This window comes from Macaca fascicularis, chromosome 19 (genome assembly GCF_037993035.2).
Source record: "Macaca fascicularis isolate 582-1 chromosome 19, T2T-MFA8v1.1".
Lineage (NCBI taxonomy): Eukaryota > Metazoa > Chordata > Mammalia > Primates > Cercopithecidae > Macaca > Macaca fascicularis.
This window is the reverse complement of record NC_088393.1, coordinates 65,030,927-65,054,998: the sequence shown is the minus strand read 5'-3', so window position 1 is coordinate 65,054,998 and position 24,072 is coordinate 65,030,927. Positions and strand designations below refer to the sequence as shown.

General features: G+C 43.3%; 1 protein-coding gene across 2 annotated transcripts; it reads right to left on the bottom strand.

The window, feature by feature from the left end:
- Positions 1 to 9,520: 9,520 nt before the first annotated feature.
- On the bottom strand, positions 9,521 to 24,072 carry ZNF805 (zinc finger protein 805). Of its 2 annotated transcripts, XM_005590500.5 has the most exons (4): positions 23,783 to 24,072; positions 20,743 to 20,869; positions 16,736 to 16,831; positions 9,521 to 12,089 (listed from the first exon to the last, which is right to left on the bottom strand). In XM_005590500.5, the coding sequence occupies exons 1-4, from the start codon at positions 23,810 to 23,812 to the stop codon at positions 10,459 to 10,461; spliced, it is 1,884 nt and encodes a 627-aa protein (XP_005590557.3). In that variant the 5' UTR covers positions 23,813 to 24,072; the 3' UTR covers positions 9,521 to 10,458. The 2 variants fall into 2 exon arrangements, with proteins under 2 accessions (XP_005590557.3, XP_015297289.3); XM_015441803.4 differs by lacking the exon at positions 20,743 to 20,869.

Sequence of the window (24,072 nt, the reverse complement as noted above, 5' to 3'; positions counted from 1 at the left end):
TGCACAAAGAAGGGAGAGGGGGAGGGATCGAACGAGGAAAAAGATGTTACAGAGCCAAGGAAAGAGAACATATTTCAGGAATTGAGTGTGAGACACAATCAAATTCTACTGATGGCCCAAGAAAGACAAGGACTTGTGATTTATAAGCATGAAGTCACTTCTGACCTTAGTCACAGTGTCAGAGAAGGTGGCATTATAGCAAGGAGTTCCACAAAGAGTAGAGGTTTGGCAAGTGGAGAGGAAAAAAAGCAAGAAAGAGGTAATGGAGAAGTGAAAATATTACACAAAAAGGAAAACATCTCTAAGAGGCTCCTCTGTTAAAGGAGGAGAGGGACGAAAGGACAAATAATCAAGTTGGAGAAACCCATACACACACAGGAAAGACCAGAGTGGTGGTGACTGACACTCAAACAGAAGTCAGTTGTGCAAAGATAACTTAGAAAGGGTGAAAGTGACAAAAGAATATGCAGATTAAAAACAGGCTTGTAGGTGGCCATGATGATATCGAAGGCAAACGTTAGGAGGAAACTCAAGATTGCAAAGGAGGTGACCACTGCTTACGTGTGATTCCAGGGATCAACAAGAGACAGAGTGAGAAGGGAACACTTCAAACACGTGTCATTTTACCCAAGAGCAGGGATATGGAATGGTACTGGGAAAGGCAAACAGGTACGTTGAGAGGCTGTACAACTGCAATGCCGTAGGTCATAAGAGTTAATGAAGATGCCTGAGAATATCAAGAAAACAAATGATATAGGTAGGAATGGGAAATAACATACAGAAAGACATTTCTTCCTTCAAACCTCCAACAGCTTGGAGAAATGACAGATCTAAAGTCTTGACTACTGAGATCACTGGGATCCCACCAACACATTGGTCCCTTGGATGTGTTTCCTAGTAATGCACCTAAACAGTCCTTCCTTGGCATCAATCCATCCTCCAATCCATGGTTCTATACCGTGTTGCCTGATGTACATACCCAGCACTCTAGAAATTACATGGAAATTACATGGTGAGGCCAACACATCAGAAGATACTGCCATTGAAGAGATACTTAGCTACACACACTTCCCAAGAAAGGGGCACACACCAGGCAGTGTAGGACCACATGTGGAAGCACGAGGATCGGAAAAACAGCAGGAGTTGGGGGAAAGCATGGGCAGGAAGCTTCGCTGTGCTTTTGCAGGTAAGAATGGTCAAGACAAGGTAAGCAAGCTAAGCAGGATTAGGCTTGACTTTCTTATTTATTTATTTTTTTGAGACAGGCTCTCACTCTGTCACCTAGGCTGGAGTACAGTGGTGCCATCATAGCTCACTGCAACCTCAACCTCCTGGGCTCATTTAATACTCCCACCTCAGCCTCCCAAGTAGCTGGGAGTACAGGCATACAACCACCATGCCTAGCTAATTATTGTATTTTTTTTTTTTGTAGAGATGGAGTCTCACTATGTTGCCTAGGCTGGTCCGAACTCCTGGACTCAAGTGATTCTCCCACTTCAGCTTCCCAAAGTGCTGAGATTACAGGCCTGAATTTCATTAGGGACTGTCCGTACTTGCTTAATATCTGACCCTGGAGTGGTTATGGCAGGAAGATAGTGGCTCCATGTGTGAGGCCTTGATAAAGGGGGTGGTAGAAGGGAGTGGGCACTGAATTGTTGGGTTGCATATCAAAGGCACATACCCAGGGGAGTCCTTTGCTACCACTTAAAATTAGCTAGTCCTGGGATGGGCAGTCTCACAGGATCAGCAAGGCCCCACTTGCCAAACAGCAGAATAGCCAGTACAGTGGCACATGCCTGTAATCCCAGCACTTTGGGAGTCTGAGGTGGGAGGATTACTTGAGCCCAGGAGTTTGAGGCTGCAGTGAGTTATGATCACACCACTGCCCTCCAGCCTGGGCGACAGTGAGACCCTATCTCTAAACGAAGCCAGCAAAATAAAAACACATGTGAATACATGGATCTCCAATTAAAGTGAGGCAGAGCGGTTATGAATGTCCTTTCCAGCAGGTAAGAGCAAGGACAGAAAGTATAAGTAGATAGTCTGTCTCCCAGGTTCACGCTCTTGACACTGCTCCAAAAGAGGCAAAAGAAACTGTCCATTTACGATTTAGCTGAGACCATCCAATTGTGAGATACGAAACACAAACAGATTTTGCTAGGAGCAAAAATAATCCATCTCTTAGCAATCATTTAAAATCTTCAATCCTCAAAATTGAAATACATCACTGAGCATTGTGGAGCCTCCCCAGCTTTCCACAATGGAAAGGAAAGGCTGTCTGTGGGCCGGAGTCCGAGTACAAAGGTTACAGAGACCAGATTTCTTAAGGTCTCTAGCATCATGTCTCTGTAAGGGCCCTCTCAGCTGGAGCCAACTGCTCCCACTTCCTCCAAGTGAAATTCACAGACAGATCCATCAAAGTGATTAAGCCTGCAACAACATATTCTTTAATCTCAAATTATCCACATTTAATGATACAGAAATTATGACGAACTCCATATTCTTCAACTATCTCTGTTGTAGCCAGAAGCTACAACTTTCAATAGCAAGAACAAAGAGTGGATGAGAAACTGACATACGTGCTAGGCAAAGAACACAGCATTTACCTACCCATCACATGTTTGCCAAAGTAAAGGCCAAGAAAGAGTATATCTGCAAGTCAAACCACTTGAAGCCTATCTATGAAAGATACTAGGCAGAGGCAAGATCCTTTCTCACAAGACTTCCTCTCTTCCCTGTCATCACTGAATTAAATCCTGGCCAGTTTGTTAAGTATTTTCACTGTGACTCTGATTTTTTTTTTTCCTTGGTTACAATGGTTTACAGGTATATAAGCCTTCATCTCAAAGCTATGGCTTATTTTTGTTATAGAAAATTTTATTTGCTTAATGTTACAGAAACTTAAGCTAACTCAGCATTTTTCCGTGTAAGTTACTGTGAAAAAGAAACAACACAGCAGGCCAGAGACTGCTATTCTTTGATCTTGCAAGGTTCATCCTTGGCTGGAGTCTGGACTTTAGGTTTCGGGAGGTTTCCCATTGTTCCCAGTAATGAGAAGTAGCTCCATGTGCCTAAATTGTCTGTGCACATGTGGCTTATGCTGAACACCTCCTATTCTTCTGGAGGTCTAGAACTGTGGTATGTGCTAGAAAGTGAGTCCAATATAAACTCTGAGCAATGGGTGCCCAAGACGACTTCCTGGAACACATCTCACACGTGTTGTTGTAAAGTCCCAGATGGAGCTTCAGTGAAGCACATCCTGTGTGATTTCATTAAGATTCTCGAAGATTGTGCCTGGTTTCCTCTGGACTTGGGTCTGAGCCTTTTCCTTTTACTGAGTTTGCTCTGGATCCTTTCGGTGTGGTAAATTATAGCCACTGAGTATGACAAAATGCTGAGTCCTGTGAGTCTTCCTAGCAAATCATCAAATCTGGAAGAGGTCCTAAGGACTCCAGCAGTCATTCATTATGATTTCTAAAACTGTGTACATAGGTCCATAAAGTCCATGTAGATTCTCTTTGAGGTCAAAGTATGCCATATATGGTGCCACCTATATGCACAGCTTTGTGGTAAATGCGCTGAGGGAACTGAAAATTGTAATAAAAAAAAATACCCTGTTGTGTATGGCCATTTACTAAAACACACATATATATTAAGGGTCTACTAAGGAACAAAAAGGAATGGGGCAGTGGTTGGATGGGGGGATGATAAAGGAAAAAGAAATGGCCACAATGTGTCTGGTTTGAGTAACGACAGAAATTAGGGGGATTCACTGATGTTCTTCAGGCATCTCAAACAGACTTAAAACCACATGCATGCCTTAGCCCTTCTCTACTCCTTCTCCCTACCCTTCCCACATCTCCTCAAACCCAGACATTCTCCGTCTTTTCTACAGTCACAATAGCTTATGCAGGCATTAAAGAGTGAGTCTGGTTTATCTCATTTGCTTGAAGGAATGGCCAAGATGTACTGTCAAATAAGAATAGTAGATTATAAATAAATGAGCACAGTTTGACCCATTTTAGTAAAAATAAGTGACCAGGAAACAAAAACCTACCATATGAGAAGCAATGAAGTGGCTGAGGACATGGATTCTGAAGCCAGTGTAATGGCTTCCAATCCCCAAACCCAAATTTCATAATTGTGAAACCTTTGACAAATTCCTTAGTCTTTCTGTATCTCAGTTTTCTAATCTGTTAAAGGGCAGAAATAACTTTATGGAGCTGTAATAAATGTTAAAAGAGCTGATGCATGTAAAACATTCAAAACAATGTCTGATACACAGTAATACTTTATGTTTGTGTTCTCTTATGATGATTATGGGTGCATCCCCATGACCAAGGTCATGGCCACATGATACATGCATATAGGCTCAGTGAGTACAAATACAGAAAAGGTGTGGAAGGATGACCAGTGGGGAATGACATGAGAAACATCCAACTTGGAGACACAGATTTAGGGAAACTCTGTAGATCATTGAGAGTAAAGTGTCTTCAGCATGAATTAACTCACTCATGGGGTGAAGGACAAGTTAGAAAACAGCAATGATCACGATGGATATTGGGAAGTAAAGCCGTTTTATAGATGGAAGAAAGACACAGACCCTACAAAGGAAAAAAGCCAGGAATTCACAGAGGCCAGGAAAGGACCTTCAAGTCAGAGATTTAGCAGTATGGAGGTCCAAAAAGAGAGTGAGGGGGTGAAAAGGGACCTTTCTGAGACCTGCTTAAGTCAGGCAACGGTGGTGGAAGCCATTTAGTAGTGTCTGGGGAATAAAAGGAAATGTAAAGGGGTGGGGACAGTGCACAGAACAGTTACTCAGGGCATATGTGTGGAAGAAAGAAGGAATAACCAGAACTTGATAGGCAAGGAAGGGTGAAATAGGTTGGAAATGAGGCTTGAGATCTGAATAAAGCTATAGATTATGGGAAAGAAGTTGGTTAATAAGGAGAAGTTAAAGACTAAATAAGAGTATGAAAGACAGAGGACACAGACAAATTTGGTTCGGGAAGGGTGCATGGCTCTAATAAAAAAGTCTAAGAGTGATTTTAGAAGAGGAATGACCCCTTCTCCATTGAGGATATAACAAGGCTTACAGAGCTGGAGGATTTTACATACAACCTTCCCCTGGAGTATGTAACTCTGAATGATATGCAGATCACCCTCAGTTATAAGATCTGTTGACAGAAATATTTAAGGAGCCCAATATAAAAGACTACAGGACTTCTACTCCTCCAGATAATTCAGGATTTCTATTCAAATATTGAGACAAACCACCAGAAAACCATGACTTTGGAATTTAGTTTTGTCTGTTTTCTGTGCCCTTTTAGTATTATAAACTAAGCAAAGAAATCAAAGATGTACAAAAGAACCAAATGGAAATTAAACAACTGAAAAATACAAAAACCAAAATGAAAATTCACTGGACAAGCTCAACAGTAGACTGCATATGACAGAAAAAAAAAAAGAATCAGTGAGCTGAAAAAAAGTCAACAGAAATAACCAATATGAAAAAAAGGGAAAAACAGACCAGAAAAAGGGGGTAAACATGAAAGCACAAGAGACCTCTAAGACAGTAACAAAAGATCTACCATTCATATCACTGGAGTTCCAGAGAGGAGAAAGAGTAGGGATGAAAATATATTTCAAGAAATAATGGTTAAAAATTCCCAAATTTGGCAAAGGGCATAAACCTACAGATCAAAAAGCTGAAAAAAACCAAACAGGATACACACTCAAAAAAATTTCATGTCACACATCTCATAACCAAACTTCTGACTGCTACAAAAACAAACAAACAAAAAACAAACAAACAAAAAAACACTTTGAATGCAGGTTGATAAAAATGACACATTACGAAATAGGGAACAGCGGTTCAAATGGTAACAGATTTCTCATCTGAAAGCATAGCAGACAGAAGGAACAAACATGTTTCTCAAGTACTAAAAGAACTGCAGACCCTAAATCCTGTATCACACAAAAATATCCCTCAGGAATGAAGGGAACATAAAGACACTTTTAGAGACACCAGCAGACCGACCCTAGAAAAAAGGCTACAAGAAGTTCGCCAAACAGAAAGAAAATGTTAATAGAAGGTGGCTTAGAATTTCAAGAAAGAATAGTGGAATGGGTAAAGAGATCAACAAGCAATACTTGCTGTGACTTTTGTAAAACTGACAGTGGAAGCAAAAATTACGTTTTCCAACATGGTGCTCAATTTTGAAGAGGAATTACTTTAGACAATTATATTAACAGGCAAGGTAAAGGGACCAATGGAAGTAAGGTTTCTATACATCAAAGTGCTAAATTTTTCATACCATTAACTGTAATTATGTTACATATGTACATTATACTACTTAAAGCAACCACTAAAAAAATTAATACAAAGAAATATATTTTTAAAACACTACAAATATATCAAATGGAATTCTAAAAAATGTTCAAGACCAAAACACAAACAAACAAACCCAAAAAACTCAAGAAAGAAGCAACAGGAAACACAAAAAACAAAAAAAACTAATCATAAAATAGTAGACATAACACTAACATAATTATTGTAAACTTTAAATGGTCTAAATACACCAATAAAAGACAGAAATATGCAAACTGGGGCCAGGCACAGTGACTCATACCTTTAATCCCAGCACTTTGGGAGGCTGAGGTAGGCGGATCACCTGAGGTCAGGAGTTTGAGACCAGCCAGGCCAACATGATGAAACCCCGTCACTACTAAAAATACAAAAATTAGCTAGGTGTCGTGGCAGGAACCTGTAATCCAAGCTACTTGGGAGGCGGAGGTTGCAGATTGCGCCACTGCACTCCAGCCAGGGTGACAGAGCAAGACTCCATCTCAAAAAAAAAAAAAAAAAAAAAAAAAGCCGGGTGCGGTGGCTCATACCAGTAATCCTAGCACTTTGGGAGGCTGAGGCAGGTGGATCACCCAAGGTCAGGAGTTCGAGACCAGCCTGGCCAACACGGTGAAACACCATGTCTATTAAAATACAAAAAATTAGTCAGGCGTGGTAGCAGATGCCTGTAATCCCAGCTACTCAAGAGCCTGAGGCAGGAGAATCACTTGAACCCAGGAGGCGGAGGTTGCAGTGAGCCAAGATCACACCACTCCACTCCACCCTGGGCAACAAGAACAAAACTCCGTCTCAAAAAAAAAAAAAAAAACCCCAGGTGCAGTGGCTCAAGCCTGTAATCCCAGCACTCTGGGAGGCCGAGGTGGGCGGATCACAAGGTGAGGAGATCAAGACCATCCTGGCTAACATGGTGAAACCCTGTCTCTACTAAAAGTACAAAAAAATTTGCCGGGTGTGGTGGCGGGCACCTGTAGTCCCAGCTACTCAGGAGGTTGAGGCAGGAGAATGCCATGAACCCGGGAGGCGGAGCTTGCAGTAAGCCAAGATCGCGCCACTGCACTCCAGCCTGGGCGACAGAGTGAGACTCCATCTCAAAAAAAAAAAAAAGATATGCAAACTGGATATAAAATCACAACCCACATATATGCTGTTCACAAGAAACTTACTCCAAATATAGTGATACAGATAAGGTTTTAAAAAATGATGAAAATGTATAAATCATGCAAACATTAACCCAAAATGTAAGAGTGACCACACGAATATCAGATAAAAATTGATAAGAGTATTAACAGGAGCAAAAAAGGACATTACTTAGTTATAAAAGGGTCAATACAGCAAGACTACTAAGCAAACCTATATGTGTATATATCAAACAACAGAGCTTTAAATTATGTGGAGCAAAAACTGATAGAACTTAAAGGAGGAATAGATAATTCCACAATTATAGTTCGGGACTTCAACATCCCTCTCTTGGCAATTGATAAAAATACTAGACACAAAATCAGCAAGGATATAGGAGACCTAAATAACATCACCAACTAACAGGATCATACAAACATTTATAGAAACTCCACCCAATGACCAAGAACACACATTCTTTTCAAGCAGCTATGTAAAACAAGATAGCCTATATCCTGGATCATAAAGGAAAAAAGTCAACAAATTTAAACAGTAACATCAAATGCAAAACAAATTAGAAATCAATAACAAATAGCAGGGAATACTCCAAATACTATTAAACAATATACTTCTAAATAATTCATGGGTTAGAGAAGATGTCTCAAAAGGAATCAGGAAATCTTAGAACTGAGTAAGATAATCAAAAACATATTAAAACTTGTGGGATGAAACTAACAGCACTGTAAGAAAAATGTATAGCACTTAAAGCTTATATGAAAAAAGAAAAAAGCCTCAAATCAATAACCTAAACATCCACCTCAGGAAACCACTGAGTCAAATACAACCAAAGCAAGTAGAAGGAAGTATACAATACAGATCAGAGCAGGTATCAGTGAAATTAAGAACAGAAAGTGGAGAAAAATCAGTGATATAAAGTGCTATTTCTTTGAAATGATCAATGAAATTGACATATGTCTACAAAGACTGACAATAAGTGATACATTTTCAATATCAAGAATACAACAAGGAACATAAGTACAGATCCTGCTGCCAACAAGAAGCTAAAAGGAAATATTTCAAAGAATGCTACAAATGAGAATATTTACATAAAATGAACACTTCCTTAAGAAAATCTATAAAAATTCATCCAATATGAAATACTCTGAATAGTTCTATACCTATTAAATAAAATAAATACATAATTAAAAAGCATCGAAAAGGAAAATCTCCAGGTCCCACTTGTTTGCTGGAGAATGCTACCAAACATTAAAGGAACAAATAACACCAATTCTACATATGATCTTCCAAAAAAACAGAAGATAATTCCTTCCAACTCATGTTAGGAGGCTAGTTATCATCTAGACATCAAAACCAAACAGTAACAGTTGAAGAAAAAAAAACTACAGATTATCACTCATGAAATTAGAGGGAAGCTTCCTCAACAAAATACTAGCAAATGAAATACTGTTGCATAGTATACAAACAAAATTATACTCCATGAGCAAGTAGGGCTTATCACAAGGATGTGAGGCTGGTTCGATACTCAAAACTCAGTCAAGGTAACACATCAACTGACTACAGAAGTAACATGACATAATTAAATCAATCAGTGGAGAAAAAGCAAGTGACAAAATTCAACACTTATTAATAATAACCAAAAAATCCCAGCAAATTAGGAATAGAGAGAAACTTTCTAAACTTGATAGAGAAACTCTTTGGAAGAAACTTTCAATATCATATTAATGAGAAACCGAACATTTCCCCCCTAATATCATGAACAAGGCATGGATAACTTGTCACTATTTGTATTCAGTATCACACTGGAAATCCTACCTAGTGCAATAACATGAGAAAAGTAAATAAAAGGTGTACAGATGGGAAGCAAGAAATAAAACTGTCCCAAATTGCAAATGATATTTCTATGTTTAAAATCTTAAGGATTATCCCAAAGGAAATGGCAAGAAATGATGAGTTTAGGAAAGTTGCAAGACAGCAAAATAAGATGGAAAAAATAATGTTTCTGTATACTAGCCAACATCATATGAAAACTGAAACTTTAATCAATGCCATTTACAATCACGCAAAAAACTATGAAGCTATAAATCTTATTTTAAATGTGTGGGAGTTATACTGTGTAAACTATAAAACAGTAATGAAATATATCGAAGAAAATTTAAATAAATGAAAAGATATGCCATGTTCATGAATTGGAAGGCTAAGATGCCAATACTCAACATATTGATCTACAGGTTTAACTCAATTATATCAAAATCCAAGCAAGAATATTTGAAAAACAGAAAAATCAATCCTAAAGTGTATATGGAAAGTCAAAGAAACTAGGAATGCTAAATGAATTTTAAATAAAAATAAGAAAAAAGAAAATCACATTACCTAATTTTGAGATTTACCATACAGCTATAGCAATCAAGTAAACCAATAGATGGGAATCAAGAAAAATTCTGTGTTAAGTGTTCAATACCCATTAAAAAAGGATTTTTTTTTTCTCCAAATCAAAGACTTAAAACAGTCTTAAGTGGTGGAATAAAACGTGCGCATTCATGTTTCCTTTAATCCTTAAATATAAAAGTATTTCATAACTCAAGCCTTCATATTTCTCATAAAAACAATGCTTCTTAAGAAGAGACAATGTTGTAGAACAAAGACATTCAGTAAGTTTCCAGACCTTGCCTTACTAACTTTCCTGATGTGGGACAGAAACGTACATATAAGACAACAGTATAAAAGAAGCAGTGTCTGCATTTCATTTTTTCTGTCACCTCTTTTTATAAAAATTCCTGAGATAACACTGCACTGTAAACTAACGACAAAGATGGAGCTAAAGGTTTTCCTAAGTGCATAATAACCACTGGGTGTTTTTCCAGGATGAATTCAGATGGAGAATAAGGCTCTAAGCTGTGTGATTTTCTAATATGACTCCTTAGGTGACAAATGGCATTTGGCAACAGAAGGTTTTCTCACAGTGAAGACACTTGTGGGGTTTCTCTTTGGTATGTATGATCAGATGCCATGTAAGATGCTTCCTCTTGCAAAAGATTTTCCTCAGTGGTGACATTCAAAAAGTTTTTCCCCAATAAAAGTTCTTGGATGTTGACTGAGGTCTGCCCACTTGGAAAAGGTCTTCCCACATCTGTTACACTGATAGGATTTCTCCCAGTATGCATCCTTTGATGCTGAGTGAGGGATGAGCTGCGACTGAAGGCCTTTCCACATTCACTGCACTCATACGGCTTCTCTCCAGTGTGGATGATGGAGTGTCGAATTAGGTTTGTGCTCCAGCAAAATGTTTTCCCACACTCAATGCATTCATAGGGCTTCTCTCCACTATGAATCCGCTGGTGCCTTGTGAGGCCTGACCTGCGGTTGAAGGCCTTTCCACACTCCATGCACTCATAGGGCTTCTCTCCAGTGTGGATGCTGAAGTGTCGAATAAGGTCTGCCCTATTGCTAAAGGCTTTCCCACATTCTTTGCACTCGAAAGGCTTTTCTCCAGTGTGGGCCCTTTTATGCAAGATAAAAGTAGAGCAGTGGGTAAAGGCCTTTCCACATTCATTACACACATAAGGCTTCTCCCCAGTGTGAATCCGCTGGTGCCTCTTGAGGTATGATCGGTGGTTGAAAGCCTTCCCACATTCGAGGCACTCAAAGGGCTTCTCCCCAGTGTGGATGACATAGTGGTGAATCAGGGCTGCGCTCTCACAGAAGGCCTTCCCACATTCACTGCACTCATAGGGCTTCTCCCCGGTGTGAGTCTGCTGGTGCCACATGAGGTATGACCTGTGTTTGAAGACCTTGCCACATTCAAAGCACTCATAGGGATTCTCACCACTGTGGATGATGTAGTGTCGAATGAAACCTGGCCTATCTCGAAAGGCTTTGCCACACTCTTTGCACACAAAGGGTTTTTCTCCAGTGTGGCTCCTGTTATGCAAGACGAAAGTGGAGCGGTGGGTGAAGGCCTTTCCGCATTCACTGCACTTGTAAGGTTTCTCTCCACTGTGAATCCGCTGGTGCTGGGTAAGGTGTGACTTCCGATTAAAAGCCTTTCCACACTCCATGCACTTATAGGGCTTCTCCCCAGTGTGGACCATGTGGTGCTGCAGGAGGTACGTACTCTTGCTAAAGGTTTTTCCACACTCTGTGCATTCATAGGGCTTCACTCCAGAGTGAATCCTCTCATGCCGAGCAAGCAGACGTTTCTTGTTAAACACTTTTTCACATTCACTGCATTTAAAGGTATTTTCCTCTTCCTGACTCACTGGATTTTCACCTGATCCATGAGAGTCACAGTCACGGACATCATCTCCTAAGGAGACCTGATCCTGTATAACCCTTGAACACACACCATCAGCTGTCCCTAAACCATCATGTTTGGGGCTCATTTTTCCAGGAAGCTTCTCCTTTTGGGAATCTAACCCTGGTCTCAAGTGCTCTCCCTGCATTTCTGAAAACCCATCCTGATCCTTGGGTTGCCCCAACTGGGAGTCCCCTGAAGCTCCTTGTGTTAGTTGTCCCCAGAATGAGATTTCTTCAGACAAGGCTAGCTCACGGGTGGTACGTTCTGGGTTCTCGGGTTTTCCTTCGTCACCTGAAAGAAATCCGATACACAAAAGGGCCTGTTAGTAATGTAAAAAGAGAAGAAACAAAATCACCACTTCAGTGAAAAAAATGAAGTTGGAAATGGTGCCTTTATGTCTGTTATATTTTGCCATCTTGAATCCAAGGTCTGTAATTTGTTTCTTTTCTTTTCCTTGGATTCCTGACTCCTTGAGAGGGAGACCAGGCAGAGAGACCAGGTGAGGGGACAAGGCCTAGGGTGGAGATATCGCCTCAATTCCAGACTGAATATTTATATAAAGGTAACTCATTATGGGTCCCTAAATAGTTTATCCTAAATAGATGACTCTGGCTGAGGTCTGGTGGCACCAGAAAGACCAACCAGTGAGTAGAAGGTTAGGTCTCTGAGCCACAAGATATCAGCTGAACTCTGGAAAAGGGGCGAAGGCTGGAAACTTCACATGGCACTATGGGCAATGTCTCGATCAACTGCGCTTGTGTAATAAAGCTCAATAAACTCTAAAAACCAGAGCTCCACTGAGTTTCCTGGGTTTGCAATGCTCTGTGCACATATTTTACACATCAATGCTGGGTGGGTAACAAGTCACCGAGAAAGCTTTGTGTTTGGAACACCCTCAGCCCCATATCCTGTGTCCTCTTCTAATTTGTATGCTTTGTCTGTAATAAACAAAACTGTGAGCATAATAGGTTTTAGAAAGTCTTGTGGATCTTTTTAGCAAGTTATGAAACCTGAGGGTGGTTTCAGGAAATCCCTGAATTTGCAGTTGGAATTAGAGGATTTGGGCAGACTTGACAAAGTCCTGGAGGACTGTGTCCTTAATCTTGAGTTTGGCTAATCCTGGGTAGAAAAAGGTCAAGGCATTTTTCCAGTAGAAGATACCCAGTGAAGTAAGTCCTACTGGTCACGAGAGAAAGTGGGAAAGACACTATAGCCTTAGGAGACAGAATATGCAAATGAGCTATAGCACATGAGAGGGTTGTGGTGATGAGAATCTAGGGAAAGAAGAGGCACAGGGGAACTGATTCCTAACATTCTGACCTAGGTGACAGCTGTGAAGAGCAGTGCCACTCTCAGGACAGGGCTCATAAGGCAGAGGTACCACTCTGGCACAGACACGATGCCAACTGGGAATAAAGAAGAACGGAGAGCTCAGAAATCCCCTTGCACACAGATGGGGCTTTGGTAGATGGCAAGGAGGCACAGCACCTCAGTGGTGAGAGACTACTAAGGAAATAGAGCTAGAAAAATTGGCTACCCACATGGGGAATGGAAATATTGTATTCTATCACATTTTATACTCAAAACCAACTTCAGATTGATAAAGACTTAAATGCCAAATGGCAAGTTTTACAACTGACAATAAAATAAACAAGAATACCTTTTCAATATTAGGGTAAAGCAACATTTTTTCCACAAGGCACAAAATCATTAATCACGTAAAAAAAAACATAAATCAGACTACACTATGTAAAGAACTCACTGAACAAAAGATACTTTAAAGAGAGTGGAAGGACAAAATGAAAAACTAGAAGAATATACCTGCAGCAAATGTAACTGATAAAAGATAGGTATCTAGAATGTATAAAAATCAAATAAAAAGAGAAAGCCAAAGAAGTTAATTGAAAAATAGGCATTTATCACCAAATAACATCTCACAGAAGAAAATACAGATTGGCTCAGAATTGTGAAAGACACTAAACAACCTTACCCATGAGGAAAATGCAAATCAAGAGCACAAGAGAAAATATTTTGTTTCCATTTGATCAGCAAAAATTGAGGGGCCTTATAGTTTCAAGTACTAGATAGGATATGGATCAATGGAAACTTCCAAAAATTCCTGAGAGGAATTTTTTTATATAGGCCCTTTAGAAAACAATGAGAATGATCTTGCAAACTAGAACATTTGCATAGTTTATAATCCAATTATTTCACTCCAGAAACATCAAAAATGTGCCCCTACACATGTGAAAGATGAACAACATATATAAATGTCCACAGCATCACTGATATAAAAACGTAAACAATTAAGTGCTCAGAAAGTGAATGAATATATGAATATACTGTGAACCATGAACACTGAATTGTTGAATTTTCTTCAAGGATAAGGAAGTTGAGCATTTTTATGTTGAGTACAGAAAGGATGAAGTTACAAGACAAGCAGAATATAAGTGAAGAAAAAATGTCCATGAAAAGGTGTGATACAAACTCTTCAAAAAAACTGACCGTGGCCAAGGGCAAGACCTCTTTCATCAGGGGAAGAGAGAAGCTACCGATATGAGAGGTTGAGAGGAATGTCTAAGGATTGCTGATTAAACAATATAAGTAGATGATATTGTCAACATGAAAACCTGCTGATACATCAGCAGTCACATGCTGAGTGGCTGGGGAAATATTAACTGTCTGGAACAAGGTCTGAATGCTGGAGTACCCCATGCAGGACAAAGAGCTGACCAGAGGCACAAAGCAGATACAGAGATTACGTTTTGGGAGTCTATTAACATGCCCTAGAAAAAAGATGGTAAGAGCTTAGAGTAAGAGCCTAAGGAGGCGGGGCACAGTGGCTCACGCACATAATACCAGCACTTTGGGAGGCTGAGGTGGGCGGATCACCTGAGGTCAGGAATTCGAGACCAACCTGACCAACATGGAGAAACCCCATCTCTACTAAAAATACAAAATGAGCCAGGTGTGGTGGCGCATGCCTGTAATCCCAGCTACTTGGGAGGCTGAGGCAGGAGAATCGCTTGAACCCGGGAGGCGGAGGTTGCATTGAGTCAAGATCATGCCATTGCACTCCAGCCTGGGCAACAAGAGCGAAATTCCATCTCAGAAAAAAAAAAAAAAAAAGCAGAAGGATAGGTCTCATGGAGGTGATAGAGGGATGAATTCAGGAGACATGCATGATGTGAAATCGAAAGGCTCTGGAGATAGGCTGGATGCAGGGACTTATGGAGGCGGAGGGGTTGACCTGTCTGAGGTTGGATCCAGTCCCCTAATCTGCCTGGATGGCAGAGCCATTCACTGAAACTTGCGAGGTGGCAAGAACGAGCAAGATCACGGGTTCCTTGTTAGGCATGTTGAGTTTTGTGCTTTCGGGATTTTCAAGGGGAGACGTGGCACTGAAGAAGGGACGATCTGGAAGAGACTCTGAAGGGCTGAATAGCGACCGCATAAACACTCAGGGTTGGATGAGCAGCTCAAGGAACCCATGCGGGCAGACGCCAAGGCTTCTGCAGTGGCACCAATCCACACACCTGACAGATGGCCTCATGTCCTCAGCAGCCTGAGTGTGGGACAGAGGTCAAATGTCACCCTGAGGATTTTTGGAAAACAGGAGATATAGGAGACATGGAGGAAGTACTGCTTCTTAGTGTCTGATTGACACTAAGGGAATGAGTGGAAGGAGAAGGTGGGAGAGGCTAATAGGCAGAATATAACTGGAAAGAGAACTTGGGAGAGTAAAACAGGCCCTGCTCCCCAGAGTTCAGAAGGAAATGTAACGTATCATCACTCATTAAGGTTTATATGACATGAGTAACACTCACAGCTTACTTTGATGAGTTACTTACGTAACACGGCTCAGAATCTATGCAGTTTTATGCATTAATGTATCACATGATTACATCTTCAAACTGCCCAATGGCATAAAAATAATGTTCTTTTTTTTTAATAAAAATAATTTCTGGGCCGGGCGTGGTGGGTCACGCCTGTAATCCCAGCACTTTGGGAGGCCGAGACGGGCGGATCACGAGGTCAGGAGATCGAGACCATCCTGGCTAACACGGTGAAACCCCGTCTCTACTAAAAATACAAAAAATTAGCCGGGTGCGGTGGTGGGCGCCTGAGGCAGGAGAATGGCGTGAACCTGGGAGGCAGAGCTTGCAGTGAGCTGAGACTGCGCCACTGCACTCCAGCCTGGGCAACAGAGAGAGACTCCGTCTCAAAAAAAAAAAAAAATTTCTAATAGCATTTTTCAGGAACAGACTGAGTATAGTGGACTGAGTAGGTGCTCACCAGACCATCTGCTCTTCTCCTTGGACAGGCAGCTCAGCCACAATTCCTAGACTCATGGACCCAAGTACAGCCAAATGCCCAGTTCCCATGGGTGAAATGTGAGGGGAGGTGGTATTTCTGGAAGTGGGTATGACATCCCTTATTCCCTTAATTCTCTACCAGCAAGAGGATGTCAGGACAACCTTAAAGCAATAGGTTGACGACAGAAGGACTCTAGGTCCTGAATAACTGTGGTACAGAGTTCCCTCCCGACCCACACAGACCTTGGTATGAGTGAAAAGAGTTTTCATATGTGAATCATTTAAATTTTGGAATTTGTTGGATACAGCAGCTGGTGTTAACTTAGCCAAACTCATATACAAACTTCACTAGGGTCACAGAGTAGCTGACTGGCAAACCAGGTTTCAGGCACACAAGGTTGGAGCCCCAGGACCAATCTCAGTTCATACACCTCACTCCTCCCCAGGAGTGGGGACAAGTGTGACAGGGCTAGGAAGATGGAGAAACCACTAAGGGCTCCAAGGCTCCCAAACCCTTAGAGAAGCCACAGTGAGAAGCTTCCCAAGAGATCCCAGGGCCGGTGGTCTCCATCCAGTCTCAAGCCAGCAGGGACTCCGACCTCCCCAGATCTTCGCTCCTACCTGGACAGGTGTCTTGGGAGAGGTCTTCCTTCCTGGTCCATGGCTCCTGCTCATGCTCTAGGTGGTAGATCAGCTCAGGTCTGGGAACAGGACACCCTGTTTATGGAGAAAGAAAGTGGACACATGGATGTTGGTGAAAAGAAATAAAGACCTTCAATCCAGTCTGGGACTTCAGGATGGGGACCAGACCTTGGAATGAAGCTACACCTATCCATGGGAACAAAAAGTTAGCATGTGATCTGGAAACCAAGGGCAGGCCATGTCATGCTGCCACAGAATCTCTACTCCTAATAGTAAGTCAAAAACTAGTATTTGTAGGCTATAACCATGTCCAAGGGACTATGCCAAGCATTTAAATGCATTATGTCATTTCAAAAGTGAACAACATTTATGGAATATCTTAGAGAAAAAGTGATACACTTTAAATATTAAATATTGATTCTTTTCATTCAAAACAAGGTATGTATCTTCATTGATCTAAGTCTTTTTTTTTTTTTTAAACAACCTAAGCAATGTTTTATAATGCTCTTCCTCTAAACCAAAGACTAAATGTGTCTGTTGCCCAGGCTGGAGTGCAGTGGTGCGATCTCGGCTCACTTAGCCTCCCGAGTAGCTGGGACTAGACGCGCGCGCCACCACGCCTGGTTAATTTTTTTGTATTTTAAGTAGAAATGAGGTTTCACTATGTTGGCCAGGCTAGTCCTGAATTCCTGACTTCAGGTGATCCACCCGCTTCAGCCTCCCAGAGTGCTAGGATTACAGGTGTGAGCCACCATGCCTAGCCGTTAAATGAGGATTCCAGTTGAGGATTTCCTCACGGTATACCCAGGATGTCCATTATCATAATCAACACCATTTTGTTGACAAAGAAACCCAGGCTCGGGGAGGTAAAGTGATGTGCTGAAGAGCACAGAACTGGTGAATGGCTGAGTCAATAAGGAAACCCAGGTCCTGCCATCTCTGTCTGTGCTGTTTAACCACAAAGCTCCACAATACTGCCCAGAAAGTGCCAGGTCAAGGTATGCCCCTGACAATAATCGTGATGAGGATGACGGTAACGGTATTGGTGGCAACAGAGATTGTAATGGCTCCCTGCACACAGCCTGGTCTCCCAGGTGCTGTTCTGAGCCCTTTTCATAAAATAACCCTTGACCCTGGCAACAGCCCTGGGATGCGAACAGGATAAGTCCTCATTTGAACAATGAGAACACTGAGGCACAGGCAAGTTCAGTAATGTGCCCAAGGCCGTGGAGTTTTTAAAGAGCAGAGCTGGGGCTGGACACCAGGGTTCTGGCTCCAAACCTTGCTCTCCCAAGCAATACACTACAGAGGAAACCAAGAGCACCAGAGTGGGTGGCAGAGGGTGGTGACGAGGCTGAGATGTGAGCTGGAGGATTCACCCTCAGGGACCAGTGGCCAGGGTGAGGGGCGGGTCAGTGACTCCAGATCCCAGCATTTCATGAACCATTCAAATATTTAAAAACTGAGCGTCCTACTGTGATATGGTTACATAAGGATACTGACAGAAACTTCATATAGCAGCACAGTGGCTCACATCTGTAGTCCCGGCTACTGGAGAGGGTGAGGTGTTAGGATCACAGTGAGCTATGATCTTGCACCACTGCACTCCAGCCAGCCTGGGCAACAAGAGTGAAACTCCACCTCAAAAAAAAAAAGTTCACAAAAGAAGAATTTTTACTACAAAAAAATTCAGTGGTTTCATAAAATGAAGGTGTTTCATCTGTGCTGAGTAAGTTAAACTGGATGCGGGACTCGTAGGAGTGGCTAAATTTTCCTTATTTGCTGACGACAAGGATACTGTGAGAAGAAATGGAGCATGAACACTGCCTGGAACAGGCCTGAGACGCCCAGTCAGTGCTCTGGGGATCTGGACTGTTAATTGCTTTTCTTTTTCTTCTTTTTTTTTTTTTTTGAGATGGAGCCTCACTCTGTCAGCAGGTTGGAGTGCAGTGGCGTGATCCCAGCTCACTGCAACCTCTGACTCCCTGGTTCAAGTGATTCTCCTGCCTCCACCTCCTGAGTAGCTGGGACTACAGGCACGCACCACCATGCCTAGCTAATTTTTGTATTTTTAGTAGAGACGGGGTTTCACCATGTTGGCCAGGCTGGTCTCTATCTCCTGACCTCGTGATCCGCCTGCCGTGCCCTCCCACAGTGCTGAGATTGCAGGCGTGAGCCACCGTGCCTGGCCTGCTTTTCCTAAAAGTGACTCACTTGTTATTTTTCTTAGATTTCTTCAAAAATGGAATCCTTATCACTCTGGTAAATGGAAAATCCAGAGTCACTTGTCTTGATGGCAGGTAACCATAAAAAAGCAGCAATAAATCAAAACAACGTATACAAAAATTAGCTGGGTGTGGTGGCACCTGCCTGTAATCCTAGCTACTCAGGAGGCTGAGGCATGAGCAATGCTTGAATCCAGGAGGCAGAGGTTGCAGTGAGCCAAGATCACACCACTGCACTTCAGCCTAGGCAACAGCGAGACTCTGTCTCAAGACAAACAGTGCTGTTTGGTCCCTGTGAGCTCATGCTGCTTGTTCAGGGCTGTGAGCCTAAGGCTGCTCCCTCTGTAGAAAAGGAGAAGTTACCAAGAGTTTGCAGGATATTAAGACTCAGCACTAAACCAGACTTTTCCTCAAATGCTAAGAAGCCAAGACGAGATGCAATAAAAGAACAACTTCCTTGGGGGTGTCTCAGCACCAGCTGAAGTAGTGTCTGTCCAAGCACTCTCTGAAAAAGAGCTTCTCAACCTTAGCACAACTGACATTCAGGTTCAGATAATTCTTTGTGAGATCGGGGGAAGAAGGATCTGTCCTGTGCATTACAAGGATGTTTAGTGGCATTCCAGGTCTCCACCCACTAGATGTCAATGTCATCATCTTAGTGTTAACAACCAAAATGTCTCCACATATTGCCCAGTGTCCACTGAAGCTCAACATCGTCCCTGCTTGAGAACCACTAGCTTAGAAAGACATGAACAAGGTAAAGGGAGGAGGCTGTGGTGAGAAAGGGGCCTTCCCAAGATTCGGTGGTCAGGGAAGGGCTGGGTGAGGAGGCAATGGCGGTGCTAAGAAGCGGCGGCCATGTGAAATGCTGAATTACCCTGAGAACACTCATCAAACAGAACAGCAAATGCAATCGCCTGAGGGGGGTGGGCACTTGGGGAAATAACAAGAAGCCCAGCAAGGCTGCAGCAGAGTGACTTTAGAATCACGAGGACACGAAGGTGATTAAAGTGTTGTTTAGAATAACACCTGGTAGTACAGAAGGTCAAAGTCTCCTGGGGGCCTGCCTGACTCAACCCTTCTTGGAGAACACCCCACCACCCTTGACACCCCAGACTGCGCTGTGGAGCAGATACACAAGCAACCAGGCCCACCCAGGCAGATCCTGCTCTGGAACTCAAAAAAAGAACTGCAGACGGAGGCCAGTCCATGCTGAGCAGTGGGTGAGAGATGGAGGCAAGTATGAGCTGGAGGTGGAGCAGCATTTGCTGCCTCAAGCAGGCCCCACAGAGGCCAGAGAAACAAGACAAGAAATCTGGAGGGGAAGGAGGGGTCACAAAGAGTAAAACCTGGGGTCGTTATTCTTCCCTTGAACTCGCTGAGGCAGAAAAAAACCACACAGAGTAGACAGTGACATGAGCAGACCCAGACAGAGAAACTAGGACACCATCGTGGTGGTTCTCAGCTCCTACTTCAACCCCTCATAACATACAGCTGGAAATCCTACCTTTGGGGTCTGCAAAACACCCCATTTCCTTCCACCACCTCCTTCTCCTTTGGCTGGGAGCCAAAGAGTACACTATTTCTTGTCCAAAGTGATACAGGGAGACTGTTCAGGAAGAGGTGAGTGTAGAAAATGACTGAAGTTGTGGGAAGAAGGCAAGCAGGTTCGAGAGGCCTTCTTGACCCATCAGGCCTGGAGTCAGGGGATGGAATGAAGAAGTGGCAGGTCCCCTGCATAGTGGAGGGGGAAGGCCTTACCCAGAGATACCAGGAGCCCACAGTTTTCCAGCATCACCTCCTGGTACAGGGTCCGCTGAGCTAGGTCCAGCTGCCCCCACTCCTCCTGGGTGAAAGTCACAGCCACATCATCAAAGGTCACAGACACCTGAAATGTCAAATAGAGGTAGTAGAGTTTGCCGTGGGACTGTCGTATGTGGTTTGCTGGAAAAGGTGCAGCAAGATCAAGGCCCAAGTCACTGAGGACCTCCTGAGGGCCTAACTTTGTACCAGGCTGAAGGAGGAAGGCAGACAGTGCTTTGGACAGATTACTGTAATGTAAAAAAGAAAAGCATCCTATACAGGAGCCATCAGAGAATGACAGAAGACAATGGCAACAACTTGTGGACGGTGAGATGTAGACAATTACAGTTCGAGGACATCAAAGAAATGAGGAAATAATGACAATAATAGTAGCAATAATGTTGACAGCCACAGTGCCTGAGCCTCACTGGTCCAGCTCATGCTGAAGGCTTCACGTTCTGTTTTAAAGCTACTACAACTCCCAAACTCTGAAGTCAGACTTCTCACGTTTGAATCCAAACTCCTGAAACTGACACTTGCCAGTTTTGTGACCTTAGGGACCTCATTTATCTCTGCCTCAATTTTCAGATTAATACAGAGTTCCCATTTTCCCAATAACAGACATGAGTTATTCAGAGCTTCATGGACTTTGGGATTTTATTAATCCTCCCACAGCCCCTGAAGTATTACTAAACACCACCGCCAATCACCTCCATGTCACAGTCACTGACCTGAGGCTAAGGGAGCTCCGTGGATTCTCCTAGTCTTTTGTGTTTTCTGTTTTTCGCTTGTTTGTTTTTTTCAGAGACAGGGTCTCACTCTATTACCCAGACAGGAGTGCAATGGCATGCTCAGAGCTCACTGTAACCTCGAACTCCCGGGCTCAAGCGATCCTTCTGCCTCAGCTGCCCAAGCAGCTGGGACTACAGGCATGCACCACTGCGCCCAATTATTTCTTTTTGGTAGAGCTGGGATCTTGCTATGTTGACCAGGCTGGTCTCAAACTCCTAGCCTCAAGTGATCCTCTCACCTCAGCCTCCCACAGCATTGGGGCTACAGGTGTGAGCACCAAGCCCAGCTAGAGTTTCACATGTTATAAGCAGAGACAGAATTTTACCCCAGGTCCCTCTGCTTCAGGGTTTAATACTGTGACCCCAACAACCCTCCATCACCAACGTGAATCTACAATACAGTTGTGAAACATTTCTACATATTTTTGCTATTTAATCTATTTTAGTAGCTCCTGAAAATATCCCCAAGACGTGGGCAAAACCCTCATCACCAAATTCACGAGTGCCAAATGCCGGAGGAGTGACAGTGCCTGGACCAGCTCATCCTCTCCCCTGGACCCCAGAGAGATTGCATAATGAACCATCAGCCTTTTCCTTCCCTGAGTCCTGCCAGCAGGTATCCCTAAGACCAGTGTACTTCAGGACCAGGAAACTCAAGTGGCTGAGGATAACGCGGGCTGTGGTCACAAGAACCCCGGCTTATGACTGGCCAAAATGCCTTATGGGCTGAAGGCAGGATGAACATCCAAAAAAGACCACAGGATCTTGCCCTTCCAGGCCATGTCTCAGCAGGTGGGGATGGGGTAACCATGGTAACCTCACAAGTCCTCTTGGACCTCCTTAAACAACCAACACACTTTGCCTTTGTCTACACAGTCCTCTGTAATGGAATATCTGCCTTTCGCTTCCGATGGCCACTGTGACTTGCTGGAGAAAGACTGCAAAGTTCACCTCCAGGGCTTCTCAGCCAACTGACTAAAAACAAAGGCTCTGGTGGTCCACACACTAAATATGAATTTCTGTTACTTAAGTGCTGTGTGTCAGCAGGTAACTAAACAGGTTGGAGTCTTGACCTCCTCTTGTGTACGGCAGTGTTTATAATAGAATGTCACTTTAAGGAGATCAGGATTAAATGAGATGATAAATAATGTCCATTTCTCAGTTCACATCAAGGACTCAATGAAGGCCAACTGTTACAGTTCTTGTGTTAATATTGATGCTCTTTGTCCCCACAAAATCCTTAAGACCTCAACTCAGTAGCTGTCTAAAATTTTGCCAGATTCTGTATACAAAAAGTTAGACCAATGGCAGGTGAGAAGGGGACTACCTTAGTCTGAACTGCCACGAAAGGCTGCTTCAAAGAAGTGACATTTGAGCAGAGCTAACAAGATATGAAAGGGTCTTGCAGAGATCTGAGGATAGCGTCTGAGGCTGAATGAACTGTAAAGGTGAAGGCTGAGGGATGAGAAAGAACTCTGAGTGATCATATTCATGTGTCTGAAGGGCTGAGCCAGGGAGGAAAGGAAGGAAAGGAGGACAGAGGTGGTCAGCCATAGTGGACCGGGTAGGGACATGCAGGCCATGGCTGAGTTCGGATTATGTGTGTGACAAGAGTCCCTGGAGCGGAACTTCATTTATCCTTCAACCAATTATTGAGCACCTATCAGAGGCCTGACACTTTTGGCGGTGGAAAGCTGCAGAAGGGCTAAAAGTGGGGCATCGTATGTGGTTAGGCTGAGCACGTATGGCTTTCTCTGCTTGGTCCTCTGCTGGAAGCGGAGGCAAAAATTAGAACAGTCAGTTACTAATCAAGTCCTATTTGGGGCCTACTGTTCCAGGAGTTACCGTTTAGCTTCCTGAAATGTCACCAGAGAGTAAACTAGCTCCTTGCAAGACTAAGTTAAGGCAGACTGGTTTCCAGAGTTGTTTAATGTAGAACAGGAGGTTGGTTTCCTGGGCAGGTGGCTACAAAAAATTGTACGTCACAGCCCTATAATCTATGTATAGTCTGGCTACTGTCCACTTGAATATTCAGTCTCTCAGGTACTACCACGACAGAAGATAAACTAAGTGACGAGCATGCTCCACGTTTCGTAAACAAACAACACTACAAAGAGGAATCCTGTGGCTGTCTTGGCTTCCGGCCTGCCCAGGAGGCTTCCCCGAACTAGCAGAAAAGCAGCAAGGCCGAAAGCGCGTCCACTCACCTGCGCCGGGTCCGTCAAAGCCGTCGCCATACTGGGACCCTGAGGCCCGAGCGGGGCGGGGGCTGCGGCGAGCAGGGCGGGTCTCGCGGGCTCAGCCGAGCCCCACCCCTTCCCTGCGCCGGGCGCGGTGACCTTGGCTGACAGTCGAACTCTCCCGTTACGGGGAGGCTCACGGTTCGCTCCGAGACGCGGAGGTCGCTGTCGGCCTCCTACCTGCTCATTTCCCCAGAGCCGCCAGGGAGGCGGCCACGGAACACCGCCCCCTCCCTACAGCAGGCGTGGACGGAACC

Excerpts from the sequence above, each read along its gene's own strand:
- ZNF805 (XM_005590500.5), bottom strand. The coding sequence starts at position 23,812 with ATGGCGACGGCTTTGACGGACCCGGCGCAG. Across the intron at positions 16,832-20,742 it reads TGGGCTCCTGGTATCTCTGG|GGTGTCCTGTTCCCAGACCT; the intron begins GTAAGGCCTTCC and ends CTCCATAAACAG. Across the intron at positions 12,090-16,735 it reads CTCCCAAGACACCTGTCCAG|GTGACGAAGGAAAACCCGAG; the intron begins GTAGGAGCGAAG and ends GATTTCTTTCAG.